The 16,128-nt window shown below is 41.3% G+C and overlaps 1 protein-coding gene across 2 annotated transcripts in view; it reads left to right on the top strand.

The window, feature by feature from the left end:
* The first annotated feature begins 4,154 nt into the window (after nt 1-4,154).
* The window catches only part of dtx1 (deltex 1, E3 ubiquitin ligase), a 68,799-nt gene continuing 56,825 nt past the window's right edge, over nt 4,155-16,128 (top strand). For both annotated transcript variants that reach the window (XM_037680564.1, XM_037680563.1), the window contains exon 1: nt 4,155-4,413. In XM_037680564.1, coding sequence (XP_037536492.1) covers nt 4,155-4,413 — 259 coding nt within the window. The remainder of the gene's footprint in view (nt 4,414-16,128) is intronic.

Raw genomic sequence — 16,128 nt, 5'->3', positions numbered from 1 at the left:
GTGTGTGTGTGTGTGTGTGTGTGTGTGTGTGTGTGTGTGTGTGTGTGAATGCGTGCACACGCAAAGAGAAAAGCAACGCAACAACATAGTTTTGTAACAAACAAACATATTTATTCTCTGAGTTTGATCGACCTTAAAATCAAAGAGCTGTTTTTTGTTATTGTTTTTAATGAAACATATATAAAAAAAATGCTGTCGTTTTTTTTTATATGATATACTTGTAAAATCATGGAAGATGTGACACTGCATTGGAGTTGACCTAATATTGTAAATAAATATAAAATATAAATTGTAAAAAAACAAACAAAAAAATCTGTTCTGTTTTTTGAAACTCTACCACCAGGTGGTGCTGTTGTTCCAGCAGCCAGACCATGACACATCTTCTCCTGTGTGTCTGCATTGATCTTTTTTTAAGCTGTTCATTTAAAACCACAGAAGTTGCACCAAAGTGCTGCACAATTAAAAAGTAAACCATGAAATATATTTAAAAAAAAACACACACACACAATTTCATTAAATCAAACGTAAAAATCTTGTCTCAAAGAGAGAAAAACAGATTAAATTCCAATTTCATTTGAAACATGTATAGTCACTGGTAAAATCAAACAGCAATAGGTTATTTTATACGATAAGTGTATCTTTATTTCCATGTTTGTTTGGGAGGAGAGAGTGTGTCAATCTTTGAATAGCTGGTTAAATGCACCTGTTTTTGCCTGCCACCTTTAGCTAATTAAATAAATCTTATGCTGTGCATGTCTATGACTGCTGATTTATAGAATATACAGAAGTTCTAGATGTTGAACTATGAGGTTCATGTGGAAAATCTGGGGAAAAAAATAAATAAATAGAGATAACGTGATGCTCAAGAACAAGGGTGCCCAGTCCTGGTCCTTGAGGGCCACCACTAGCCTGCATGTTTTACTTGTTTCCTTGCTTCAATGATAAAATCAGCACTTCATATTCTGCAGGAGCCTGTTATTGATTATTGATTGATCAAGTTTTGTGCCTGGTTTAGACTGATCAGGTAGTTGTAAATGGATGCTCTTCAGACTTTGGCTACCACTAAAGTTAAATTCTCGGCTGTTCTGAGCTTTCCCTCCCTCTGTGTGATATAAACCCGAGGAGTTTGGGATTGTTTATATCTCACTTTGATCATGTATCCATTGCTATATTGCTCCAAGTATTGTAAACTCACTAAATGTATTTATCAGTATCTGTACAAAAGTATTTGAGTGGAGTTATTATTTACAATGTTAAGAATTCAAAGATGATCTTACCTTTTTGTAAAAAAAAATATATATATATAAAAGTGTATTTCTGATCATTCATGTGTAGCGCTGAAGCTTTGTTGTTAAATAATATATAAAAGCTAAACACACTGGTTTTAAACTGGTGTTTCTGTGTTGGGGTGACAGGGGTCTGCTGTGTAACCTCTGAATGTTGCTCAGTAACACCTCAAGCTCACATGATGGTGCTGTTCTCTAAAGAACTGATGCTAAAGGTTGAGTTGGAAGGAGACAAGAATCCCTGTTCAAACAGGAAGACTCAACAAAACCGACCTTTTCTTTATTTGTATTTTTTTACTGGTAATAAATGGTTTTGTTCTGGACAGATATCACAACCTTAATACTCTCTGAGTGTTATAATAAAGTATCAGCGTCTATTTATTAGTGTAAACCTGAACAGAAAAGCATTATATTTTTCTCACTGACTTGAAATGCCTATATTACTTTTTTTTTTTTAAACCACACTTTTGTTTCTTTAAAACAAACAAACAAAAATTGCAGATTTAATGTTTGACCGAGTAAAACATCAAGGTGGGATAAGAATGCCGCAATGAATAATATTTTAGATATCGTTCTAAAAGAAAAGCAGCCTCGTTAGTACATTTAAGTAGAAACAAATGCATTTTTATATAATAAAACAGATCGTAAACCGATTCAGATCAGACAATAAAATATTGTGTTATCGGAAAAAAAGTACTGCAGATAAAACACTTTATTTCAGTGTAAAATAATATTTACATAAATATAATATTACAAAAATACATTGGGTTGTCACAATATTGGGGAGTGTCTTATTTTCTGGGAAATGTTACAAATTGCTTTCTTATTTTATTTAATTAATTAATTTATTTTACAAACGTCACCATCAACTAACTGAGCATACATAAAAGTTTGGATGGGCCTAAAGAAAGCCTGCTGGTTGACTTTGCAGATATCACTTATGAGTCCATATAAAACTTTGTGACAGTATAAGAATATACATATAAAACAAAACTGGCCTTAAGACAATGTTTGTACTAAACTACAGTTGGAAAGACCCAGAAAATCAACAAAGCAGCTTCTCTTCTGAGTGTCAAAGTGTCAAAGTGTTGCTTAAATATCAATGTTCACATGGAGAACAGGATGTTCCAGCACTTCATACAGATGGATAATCGCCTTTATGTGTCACCGTTTGCTGCAAAACAACAGAACCTGACATTCGGATCAGCACAACTCGTATCAATCATCCATTAAACACTCTGAAACTACAGAGCAGCTCAAAATGATCAGGTCGAGGAAAAAAAAAAGGGCCATGAAAATGAAAAATTATTGTTTCCTTGTCTTGCCATGGAAGGAAATGGAATATAGAGGCTTAAAACCAGCAGTTGAAACTATATACTGTATATAATAATAATTTTAAAAAAATTACATGCTTGTTGTCCTGATCCAGTTTCCAGTAACAAATATCATCTGATACTTTGATAAATAAACATTTCTGATTCTGCAACTACATCAACTGATTTTTTTAAAGTTAAAAAGACATTAAAATAAACAACTATACCTCTTAATAAATGTGCCCTTCTTGTCTAAAACTTAAACATTTCTCTATTAGTTGTACATTTTTTTATCTTCTCCCTGCACATTTTAATAAACAGTGTCTCTGTATCACTGTTTAAATGTATTTTTTCTGCTCTATTATGCTAAAAGGTGTTTAGAAGCATCTCTTGTAGATTCGTCCTTGCTTCTCGGAGCCAGTGTGGGTTTTATTTTGAAACCGGATACCGGAAGTAGTAAGTCTACTGCACTTGACAGATTGCTCAGATTGATGAGTGTGTGCATACAGGTGTGCAGGGACGGGTTATTGTCGGTCAGCTGGGCTCGGATCTCTGCGGTGTGAGTGTTTGCTTTCTTTTATTTATTTGTTTATTTATTTGATGGTGACAGAGAGGGAGGAAGAGGAGGAAGAGGAGGAGCAGCTTCTCTTTCTGTGCACACCGAACAACTGGGGCACCCTGAACGCACCAACAAGCTGCTCGACGTCCTGTGCTCGATCTCTTCCTCAAACCTGGAGCTCCGGAGTCTGGATGAAGGTTAGTTTGGATCCCAAATAAATAAAATAAATAAATAAAATAAAATAAAAAGCCAGGCGCGTCTGCTGCTTTGCTGCTTTGCGCCTCGTTTGATGCTCAGCTTTTGGTCCGGAGCCTGGAAAAAAAAAAAAAAAAAAAAAGATGCAGCTTCTACCTGCCAGATGTGCGGCAGCACCGCTGCTTCCTACAGGTCTGTATGTGAATCCTGCATGCAGCCCCTGCAGGAAGCCTTTAAACTGGCTCGTGCTCGCAGTGCGTGGAAAACAGCAGCGCATGTGTGGCATTTTCTGCATCTTTTGAGAAGGCAGACAGCTAATCTGGTGCCTTTGTGGTCGCTTTTACCCGTGCACACTGCTCAGATACACGTTTTGCTGCACACTTAAAAAGAATGGCCCCCAAAAATAAAACTAAAAAGCACAAAGCAGCAGGCTGCAGCGGAGAACAGGGTTTATTTTGGGTCATCTGATTTCTGATCTGTATGAATGTCTCCTGTCTACCTGCTGCAGATCTGCTGTGGTTAGCTGTTTGGGACTGACTCCTACAGTTGCAGTTCTCATCATCGTCATCATCTTCGTCAACAACAACATCTGCAACTTCAAACACAGAGGCACAGAGGAGCCTGCCTTCTGGCTCCTGCAGAAGATGAGCAGAACGAGATAACTGAGGAACACCTCGCTGATCCAAGCCTTCTCTGTTTGTGGGACCGATCGGGACAATGTCCCCGTGTGTCAGTTGACTGACAGAGTCCCAGTGGTGTTCCAGCAAAACCAGCAGCTCAGGCCCAGACACCACAAAGAGGATGGCTCGGCCAGGATCAGGGCTGCTGGTGCCCATGAACGGAGTGGGGTACCCCCCTCAGAACCTGGCCCGGGTGGTGGTCTGGGAGTGGTTGAATGAGCACGGGCGCTGGAGGCCGTACAGCGCAGCCGTTTGCCACCACATTGAGAACGTACTGAAGGGGGACGCCCGGGGGAGTGTGGTCCTGGGGCAGGTGGATGGTCAGCTCGCTCCTTACATCATCGACCTGCAGTCCATGCACCAGTTCCGACAGGACACAGGTAAGATAGTCGTTGCTGTGGAAACCAACTCAGTAGCTCGAATCAGGATTTGTACCAGAATAAAGCGTCAAAATGAGGCACAGGTTGAGCTCGGGGACCTGATGGAGACACCCCGGTGGTGAAAGCGTGTTGGAGTGTCGTCACGCAGCAGCTGGGACAGCGACCTTGGTTAAGGTCAGCCTGTGCGAGCAGCTCGTCTCCTCACATCACACTCGTCTGTTTGTTTCCCTTGATGGAAAGTTTCTACACTTTTATGGATTTTTTTTGGGTGGAACTGGTGCCAGTGAAACAAAACAACACGTCTTGACTCGAGGATCATTAGGTTTTTGTTTTTTTATTTGAAAATAGAAAACACTTTTAAGCGTGTACAACTCATGAAAGTCCACTCAGCATCTACTGGGTTCACAGTATGTTTCTGTTGAGCATTGCTTCTTGGAAAACTTGATGATTTGGGTTTTTCTTGACTTCGTCTTTGGGATCCTTCTTGAAACGTCAGGCTGGGAGACGTCTCGGCTTTTTATATTAAAAGCAGAAATTATTCTACTCCTCGGAAGTGTGTCAACATTTCTATCTCTGTTAATGCGGCCTGAACTACAATGCCTACCCCCACAGAAGTTATATCAAAACAACTGGCTTGGCACCGTGATGTGTGCCATTACTTTTATTGGCATTTTGAGTTACCATGGCGATGTAATTTGCGAACAAAGACGCGATATTTCACCAACTCCAGGAACTAGAGCTTTAACTGACTACTCGAGTAATCCAGACATCGATTCCTAGGACATCTATCGAGTTTTTAAATTTCACGCCGAGTATTTGTGGTGACGTCCTTACGCCACCGTTACGTCATTGCGTCACGTGTTACATGATCTGCACCCGACGCGAGTTACAAAATAGATTCCTCCAAGCAGACAGATGGAGTGGAGCAGGCCCAGTCTTGGAAAACAGGTAGAAATGCATCAGTAGAATGGAAATATTTCACTAAAGATGAATCTTCCGGTTCATCTACTGTAAGGAAACAGAAAATGAATCAACTTCCTGACTGCTTGGAGCTCGTTGCAAACCGGTGTTACACCATATTCTGTGACCACCGTATATTGTGACTGTAGGGGGCGGTGTTGCATGCACTGTTGCAGGTCACAGAATATGGTGTAACACCGGGTCCAATAGATCGAACCAGAACCAGCTTCCTCTGACCTTGTTTCACAAACAAAAAGCAAAAATTATTAATCTCTAAACCTATTAAAAAACCTATAAACACATTAATCTCTAAAACTAAACCTAATACGCAACACTGCGGGCGGTGGTGCGGGGTGATCAACTGCCCCACTGTTTTTAGTTTCGTTTTTTACATGCTGCACGTTTCTTTCAGTTTTGCAGCTTAAAAATAATAACTAATAGTTTTGGTTTTCCTGTGACTTATTTGCAGTATGATAAATAGTAGGAGCATAATATATGCTCCCAATGTTTTGTTGGGCTTTTCTTTGTAAATAATGCCTTTTTTTTGCAGTTTAATTAATTAATTTATTTATTTTTGCATGTTGAGATCCTATGACGTCATCAACTACTCGAGTTCTACTCGAGTTTTATTACGTTATTGTCGAGTTTAAAAATTATGTAGTCGTTCAACCCCTACCAGGAACTAGTTGGTGACAGCCCACTTATTATTCTACACCTGATAAGCGTATCTTTTTCAACTTTAATGCGGCCTGAACTGCAACGTGTACTCCCACAAAAAGTTGTATCAAAACGACCGGCCCGGCTCTGGGAAGTGTGCAGTTACTTTTATTGGCATTCGCAGTTAACATGGCCACATATTTTGCTAACAAAGATGCCAAATTTCCCATAGGAAATGAATAGGAGAAAACTCTTGACAGAAATTGAGTAATCAATCAATCAACCTTTATTTATACAGGTAAATCCCATTGAGCCTCGAGGACTCATTTACAAGAGAGACCTGATTAAGTAAGTAGTAAGTAGTAACGTATGGAGCCATTTTGGTTCAACGTGTAAGGAAGGCAGTGCATTATGCAATGCATGGAAGGAGCCTATTATCACCTATTATTGTTTTTAATTAGTAATAATAATAATTATTAACATTTATTATTAATTACTAATGTTAATAATTATCCATCTTAACGTTAATAATTAATAATATTAATAATTAATAAATTAACAATATATCAATGATTGTTAATAACAATTAATAATTAGTATTGATTATTAATAATCATTAATGCTAATGTTTATTATTAATAATTTAATAATAAATAGGCCTTCCCTGTCAAAGTTTCTCCAGGAACTTATAGTTTTACATATTATTTGCATACATTTCTTGGGATCTGTTCATTCAGCAGATAATAGTTGAAACTTTGCCATTAGAAGTGTCTGTTGAGTGGAGAGACCACGTTTCAGATCAATTAAAATTAAGTTTAGTTAGTGAGGTCAAACGCACAAAATGAAACAAAACGGACACCTTTTGTTTCACGCCTGGGTTCTTGCTGTGTTTCTTGTTATGTAACATCAGAGCGTCGCATGTTCAGAGCGAGACACGTGGGCTTCGTGGAAGGTGACCTCACCGAGCAGAGCATGGATCGGCGCTGCGTCACCTTTCATTAATTTCGTCACCTTTCATTAATTTGCGGTGGTTCATTTGAATGTGCTTTATTCCACCAGAGGACAGAAAGAACAAAAAGATGTCTCTAATGCTGAAAGGTCTTTGGACTGTCAGGTTGATAACTGCCTCGTAGGTGGAAGATAAACCCACAAAAACATTAAATTCTATTAAACACTAAGTGAGCCGACGTTGCTCTGTACTTTGTGCCTTTGTTAAATGGTTGTTGTGTAATTAACCCTGGCTATAAAAGACTAAAAAAAGTGACACTCGGACTATGTGTTGTGACCAACGCTCAGCTACTACTACATCCAATGTTAGCAAAACATCTGTAAAACTGAGGTATAGCTGTTTTTGTGTTGGCCATTGTTGATTAGCTGTGGCAGCATCTTGAATTGATCTGACTCCAGCAGGTAATTAGTTGTAGATGTACAATCAATAATTACTATTTGAAAGTTTCTTGTTTTTTGCCGAGACGTTTCGTCCTTCATCTAAAGGACCTACTCAATCCGACAACCCACCAAACATAACCGGCCCCGGAGGAGAGGGCGGACTCCAGAGGCCATCTTAGCACCGGCAAACTGTTTTTTTTTTTTTTTCCCCCACTATGGAGTATGCTGTTTGTGGGAATCAGTTTTGTTTGGTGGCGTCTCGGATTGAGGAAGTCCTTTGGATGAAGGACGAAACGTCTCAGCAAAAAAGTAAACCGTTCAGATGACCTGACTCAACATTGGTGGGTTTACTTGAAATGCATCTTGTGGTTGATGAGACACTAACAGACCGAGGTGACCCCCAATAGTTAAAGGCAAACTTTTAAGAACAGATTTTTCCCAAGCAGGTGCATCTTGAGTATAAGTAGGGGAAGACTGTTGGCTACAAACAAACCAATTTACAGCTCAGAATCTGTAAACCTGACCGACTTGTAGACACACACACACATGCACACACACACACCATGCCAAAACATACGGTAATTGCATGTTTGCGTTTGACGACAATAAAACTGTTTCCTAACCACTGACTGGGTAAAACAGTGACTTCGCTCCTGTCTCTCAGGTTGTAGAAAGCAGGAGTTGTAAGGACGAAGTTTGTCCTCTTTCTGTCCGTGTCCTCTCCTCCACCCGAGCAGAATGCGGAGCCCCACTTGTGTCTGTTTGACTGACTGTGCGATGAGCCTCTCAGCTCTTTGTCAGCCATTACCACAGCAGCGATGCTGGGCCTGACGTTTATCGCTCCCCTTTGTGCCATTCAGCGCACTGCACTGGGCCCGTCTGGAATAAACCTGCCACTGTGGGCTCTGATGGGACTCCAGCTGCCTGCTCACACTCCTTTGTGGCTCGTCCTCTACATTTATAACCGTTTTCCATGAGCATGTGCTAAATTTGACCAGGTCACCACCGGTTGATTGAAACTCATGTGGATTAGCTTTGGGGTTTTTGTGCTTGCTCCCGTGTCCTCGGTGAGCCGGATTAACATGGATCGTGATGCATCCATTTGATGTTGGCGTCTGCTGCATCGGGTCACTTGCAACCACTTGCTGTGGCGCAGGTCTGCAGATCGTCCCTGTGGGGAAATCCCGTGCACTCTCTGAGTCGCTGAGCTCATCCCCCCGAGGCCGCTTTCAGCTGGCTCCGTTTATGTGTGTGAGGACGACGTCATGCGATGGTGCTTTCTGTCCTGACCCTATGGTGTGTGTGTGTGTGTGTGGTGGGGGGTGGCTTCCCACTCTTCTGTGGGTTTAGGAGGATCTCCTGTGGGTAGTGTCATAACCGAGCAAAGGTTGTTTTTTTTTGACTAATGAGACGTCGGCTCCAGTTTTTGGTGTGCTCCCTGTAATCAGAGCATCATCATGACAACGTCCACACCACAGATGTTTTAGTCCCAGCCTGAACACATCTGGATTTCATACTTCATCTAGAGTAAACACTCTTTCTTTCTGGGAGAAAGTCCCAAATGCAGACTGAGTCATCTTAAATAAGTGATTCATCCCCACTTCAGTCAAAAAGTTAAACATTGTTTAAATGAGTTGTACTTTTATGCTAGGGCTGCAAAATATTCATAATTTATTTACTTACTGTATTATTGTTGCTATAAAGCCACATTGTTTTTGCTTTTCTTCTATCATTACAGCTTTTTCGTGACTCCGTGTGCGTTAGGATTTCATCCACCATCTTTCAAATCAGCTGTTTATTTAGGGCAGAAGGAGGTCTGTTTTATTGTCACATATATTCTTGTTGTGCAGTTTGTGTCTCTGTTTCATTTCACGTCTTTGAAATATTCTTATTACGTGCACTGATAATGCAGTGGCAATACATTTTAGAAATATTGTGCATCATCACTTGTTTTGTGAGGGCAGCTTTTGGGACAGGACCGAGTCCAAAACATATTTCCCAGTTTTATCATATGTTGCATCATAATGTACACGTTTGTATCGTATGAACATTGTATAGTATTTTATCAGATCAGGTGGTGGTGTTCTGTATTAGGGATGGGCACTGATTTCTGAATATTCAAAGTTTACTGTATTTTTTGCTGTATTAGTCACACTTTTTTTTACATAACTTTGCAAGTCCTGCGACTTATACACAGAAGTGACAAATATACATTTTTCGCATATTTATAATCTAATTTTTGGCTGAGATCTGATGATTTTATTCATTCTGACTCTGAAAATATTGTACACTACCATTTTCAGCCGCTAGAGGGCCCTCAAGGTGTATGGCAAGCCAAGTGTCTCATTAATAGGTGAAAGTGACTATTAATGAGACACTTGGCTTGCCATACAGGCCACCTTCGTCTCGCTCTGGAACTGCTGGACCAAACGTTAAATCAGCTGGTTTTTGCTGCGCCGTCCAGGCGAAATGCAGCCGATTTGACCGTTAAAGTGCATTTATTAAGGGAAAGTTCAACTGAGACAAACTTTTACTATAATGTCGCGCAAACAAATAATTGTTTTTAAGTGGTTATCTAGGTAAATTTTGAAGAAATGCACAGCGAATCTTCCCTCTACGCGTTGCAAACCGGCTTTTGAAATGCATCTGATTTGACTGTCAAAGTGCATTTATTAAGGGAAAGTTAAACTGAGACACACCTTTGCTATAATATTGAGCAAACAAATAATAGTTTTTAAGTGTTAATCTTGTTAAATTCTTGTTGAAGTCCTCCCGTGCACGCTCCCGCTGCTGCTATTTGGCAGCCAATCGATTTTTGGCACAACACCGGCCCACATTTCCGGGTTCGTCCCACATTTCCGGGTTATCCGCGGTGATGCATAATAGATGTGACTTATACGGCGAAGCAACATATTTATGTTTTTTCCACTTTATTAGACATTTTTTGACAGATACGACTTATATGGGGGTGCTACACGTACGGCGGAAAGTACGGTAATTTAAAATTGGACAAATCTGAAGAATTAAAGTGATCATCGGGACTATCTTCTTTCAATTTTTAAATTCTCTAACCAGCACCTAATAGTTACACAAATTATGGGTTGTTTCCTAATGATGCGTATCCAGTCGGGGCGTTTTTTACAACAACTTATGGCCCTTGTGCTCTCTGCTTTTTAACAGTTTGTTGTGTTGCCACTCATGCGTACGTTAACTAGGTCAATATGAGTAAACAGCATAAGCAAGCACAATGAGAATTTTTATTGACAAAGCTGAATAGTTTTTGCTTATAAATGCCCATCTCTGTATTGCGCTGTACCACAGTGCATTATATTGTATTATATTGTATTCTACTGTAATCTATCATTGTATTGTGTAGACTTTAAGGCACATAGAAGACATCTCAGTATGGTTACCAGCAGTCAAGCCTCGTGTTTCATGCAAGCCTGCGGTGAATGTTAAGACCTGGCTCAAGGCCAGTAAGAATTGATCTGTTCTCCTCCCCAGATGCATATTTGGACCTTGAAGCACTACTTTGGACATATCTCCTTTCACCACAGCCACTTCCTTAGTAAACACACGGGCTCTTCTGCCACCTCGATCACATACCACCACTTGAGCTCTGTCCGTTTGGTGTTACGCAGCACGCATCGATTCTGCTGCGTGGCTTTTAAGCACCTACATCTTCAATATTTTCCACGATGATGGCGGTAACAGTTCACCTGCATTGTTCTGGCAGGTTGTGGCATTTCACTAACTGAGAAGTTTACTTTATGGGAAGCAGAAATGGAATCGCAGCACATGACAGTGGCGCTCCATCCACAACGGTAGATCTGTCCCGTTAAGGTTAACGAGCCGAGTTCACTCTCTGTTTATTTTTTTCCTCACATGTGTTTAAGCACTAGACGTTTGCTAGTTACCGTACAGCGTATGAGCTTGTTATGTTCAGCATCTGTGGTGCGTGCATGTGTTTGTGCTGTTGCAAAGCCCCACTACGGCTGCGCACAGTGCTCATTGTAGCCACACGGCCCATGTGTGACTGCAGAGATAACCTTTAATCAGCTGCTGTGTTGTCAGAGCACAGATTTGTTTGTTTTGGTTTCCAGATGCATACAACTCCCCCCTCTCATCAGCTCTCGGTGACTAATTGCAATGAAGACAATAAAATAAAATAAATATTTCATCAAGTTTAATGTGTTGACAAACAGCTTCAGCTGTGGTCGGGGTTCCCCCGCTATGTGTAAGCTTGCTGAGAGTAACGCTGCAAAGCTGTGTGTTTTTCTTCTTCAGTCCTGCTCAGTAAGAAGTGTTTGTGGGAACCGTTCTGGTGGTCTGTGGGAGGAAGCTGTGAAAAGGATTCCTGTGCTGTGCGTGAGAAAGGTCAGGTGCGGTGGCAGCAGCTTTTACTGTGAAATCCCATCTGCATCAGAAGAAAGCGAAAATGAGCCGAGAGAGTGGAGCAGACTTCACACTTCAGCTGTGTGAAGAGATGTATGGAGACTACTAGAAATAGAAGCACACAGGAGTTGTTGGAGTATATGCGCTGCCGTTTTCACATGCGTCCGTCCGTACTTGCTGTATTCATCAGCATTTGTAAAGTTGGCACAAGCTATCCAGGAGCAGAATGCACTTATAGAAATAGTTTATTATGTCTGAAAGACTGCAGGACTTTGATTGCACAAAGAACTAGAAAGTTCCTGGAGAAACTTTGACGTGGACTGCCTATTTATTATTAAATTATTATTGATAATAAATATTAATATTAACGTTTATTAATAATCAATACTAATTAGTATTTGCTAATATTAACAATTATTGATATATCATTAATTTATTAATTATTATTAAAAAATTAAATAAAAAATTAACATTATTCACACCAATAATTAATAAGTATTAATATTAATAATTATTATAATTTAAATAGATAATTATTAACATTAGTAATGAATCTAAAAAAGTTAAATCTGGTCCTCTGGACATTCAAAAAAAACAAAACAAAGCAAATCAACAAAAAAATCTAGAAACGTTTCGTCTCTCATCCGAGAGACTTCCTCAGTCTGAGGTGCTGTTTTCAGCTCAGTCTCTTAAATAGCACCTTCACAGAGTGGATCAACCAGTTTGCTGCTGACAACCAAAACCAGCTGATCACATGCTCAAGAAGGACCATCAGCCTAACAATGGGTCATTAGCACACTGATGGCTGTTTACTACTCACAGAGGGCTGAGTGATACTAGCAATCACAGCATTGTAAGAGGGGGACAGTTGAACCCGGAGGCCTCCACCCCTGTTTAATGATGGACGATTTCTTTTCACAAAGATGGCCTCCTTTACTCCTCTCTCAAACCATCGTTCCTCTCTGTCCAGGATGTGAACATCTTCATCCTTGAAAGAGTGACCGCTGGCCTGGAGATGAGTGTAGACCGCAGAATCCTGGCCTGATGATGTTGATCTTCTGTGCTGGGCCATCCTTTTGGCCAGTGGCTGTTTAGTTTCCCCGATGTAAGACTGATCACAGCCCTCCTGACACTGAACAGCATACACAACATTACTCCGTTTGTGCCAGGGGACTGGATCTTTGGGATGAACCAGTTTTTGCCGTAATGTATTTTGGGGTTTAAAAGCCACTGGGACGTTATGTTTAGAAAATAAACGTCTCAGTTTCTCTGATACCCCCTCAACATACGGAATGACCACTGGTCTGGGTCTGGGTTCCTCCTTTTCACCTGATGGCTGACTGGAGTCCTGTTTGGGTTTCTTCTCTGCTTTCAGGAAGGCCCAGTTAGGATATCCACATTGCTCTAGAGCTTGTTTTGTGTAGGATTTCTCCTTCTGCCTGGCTCCCGAGCTAGTGGGGATGCTGTCTGCTCTGTGATACAGAGTCCTGATGACTCCTAACTTGTGCTCCAAAGGGTGATGGGAGTCAAACTGCAAATACTGGTCTGTGTGGGTGGGTTTGCGGTATACCTCGGTTTGCAAATGTCCTCTATCAGAGACTGAGACCTCACAGTCCAAGAAAGCCAACTTGCCATTTTTTACATCTTCTCGTGTGAACTTGATGTATTTATCCACAGAGTTGATGTGGTCAGTAAAATGTTGGACTTCCTGAGATTTGATTCCTTCCTGAAAGCAGAGAAGAAACCCAAACAGGACTCCAGTCAGCCAACAGGTGAAAAGGAGGAACCCAGACCCAGACCAGTGGTCATTCCATATGTTGAGGGAGTATCAGAGAAACTGAGACGTTTATTTTCTAAACATAACGTCCCAGTGGCTTTTAAACCCCAAAATACATTATGGCAAAGACTGGTTCATCCCAAAGATCCAGTCCCCCGGCACAAACAGAGTAATGTTGTGTATGCTGTTCAGTGTTAGGAGGGCTGTGATCAGTCTTACATCGGGGAAACTAAACAGCCACTGGCCAAAAGGATGGCCCAGCACAGAAGATCAACATCATCAGGCCAGGATTCTGCGGTCTACACTCATCTCCAGGCCAGGTCACTCTTTCAAGGATGAAGATGTTCACATCCTGGACAGAGAGGAACGATGGTTTGAGAGAGGAGTAAAGGAGGCCATCTTTGTGAAAAGAAATCGTCCATCATTAAACAGGGGTGGAGGCCTCCGGGTTCAACTGTCCCCCTCTTACAATGCTGTGATTGCTAGTATCACTCAGCCCTCTGTGAGTAGTAAACAGCCATCAGTGTGCTAATGACCCATTGTTAGGCTGATGGTCCTTCTTGAGCATTTGATCAGCTGGTTTTGGTTGTCAGCAGCAAACTGGTTGATCCACTCTGTGAAGGTGCTATTTAAGAGACTGAGCTGAAAACAGCACCTCAGACTGAGGAAGTCTCTTGGATGAGAGAGGAAACGTTTCTAGATTTTTTTTGCTTTGTTTTGTTTTTTGTTTTTTTGAATGTCCAGAGGACCAGATTGAACTTTTTTGGATTTTTCTACCTGGATTATTGAGCATGCATCAGGATATCTGATAGACAGCTCACCCAGCCAGAGACAGAGATTCTTGCCAGGGGACTGAACTTTGCGGTTGCACCAAGTAGAATTCCTCTGGTGGAGATGATCACAGCTACTGAGTCAGCCATCCGCAACAACAAAATGAAAGGGGGTGAAGCAGAACAGCTCAGAATCAAAGTTTCATCCTGCCTCAGCAATGCCAAACCACCACCTTCCAACATCAGTAGAGAGGAGAGGGATGCACTCACCACTCTTAGCAAGGACAAAAACATCATCATTCTCCCAGCAGACAAAGGAAGGTGCACAGTGATTTTGAACCAGAAAGACTATCCTGAGAAAGTTATGACACTCCTTAGTGACTTAAACACTTATGAACCTCTGAAAAGAGATCCAGGAAGTGGTTACAAGAAAAAGTTTATAGATTGCCTGAAAATTTTGGAGCAGGACAAGGCTATTGACCGTTTTCTGTACCACAGACTGTACCCAGGGGAGGCCACACTTAGTCTGTATGGTTTACCTAAGATCCACAAACAAGGTGTACCTTTAAGACCAATTGTTAGTATGATTAACTCTGTCACTTACAATGTTTCCAAATATCTGGCGTCTGTACTCATCCCTTTAGTTGGCAGCTCAGAACACCACATACAGAACACCATGGACTTTGTGGACAAGGTGAGGGATGTCATCATGGAGACTGATGAAACAATGGTCTCTTTTGATGTCGCATCACTCTTTACGTGCATTCCTGTTGATGATGCAGTAGAGGTGGTCAGTTTAAAATTAAAATCAGACCACTCTGAGCAGCAGGACCACACTTTCCACAGAACAACTGTGTCAACTCTTGAAACTGTGCCTGCAGTCAACCTACTTCACATACAGGGAGCAATATTATAGGCAGAAACATGGGTGTGCTATGGGGTCTCCAGTTTCTCCTATTGTTGCCAACCTGTACATGGAGGAGGTAGAAAAGAGAGCCTTGACGTCCTTTTCAGGGACACCACCAAGTCATTGGTTCAGGTATGTTGACGACACATGGGTTAAAATCAAATCTCAGGAAGTCCAACATTTTACTGACCACATCACCTCTCTGGATAAATACATCAAGTTCACAAGAGAAGATGTAAAAAATGGCAAGTTGGCTTTCTTGGACTGTGAGGTCTCAGTCTCTGATAGAGGACATTTGCAAACTGAGGTGTACCGCAAACCCACCCACACAGACCAGTATTTGCAGTTTGACTCCCATCACCCTTTGGAGCACAAGTTAGGAGTCATCAGGACTCTGTATCACAGAGCAGACAGCATCCCCACTAACTCAGGAGCCAGGCAAAAGGAGAAATCCCACACAAGAAAGGCTCTAGAGCAATGTGGATATCCTAACTGGGCCTTCCTGAAAGCAGAGAAGAAACCCAAACAGGACTCCAGTCAGCCAACAGGTGAAAAGGAGGAACCCAGACCCAGACCAGTGGTCATTCCATAGGTTGAGGGAGTATCAGAGAAACGGAGACGTTTATTTTCTAAACATAACGTCCCAGTGGCTTTTAAACCCCAAAATACATTACGGCAAAGACTGGTTCATCCCAAAGATCCAGTCCCCCGGCACAAACAGAGCAATGTTGTGTATGCTGTTCAGTGTCAGGAGGGTTGTGATCAGTCTTACATCGGGGAAACAAAACAGCCACTGACCAAAAGGATGGCCCAGCACAGAAGATCAACATCATCAGGCCAGGACTCTGCGGTCTACACTC

Source organism: Nematolebias whitei, chromosome 8, assembly GCF_014905685.2.
Source record: "Nematolebias whitei isolate Nwh7 chromosome 8, NemWhi1, whole genome shotgun sequence".
NCBI lineage: Eukaryota > Metazoa > Chordata > Actinopteri > Cyprinodontiformes > Rivulidae > Nematolebias > Nematolebias whitei.
This window is presented reverse-complemented; position numbering and strand designations above follow the sequence as displayed.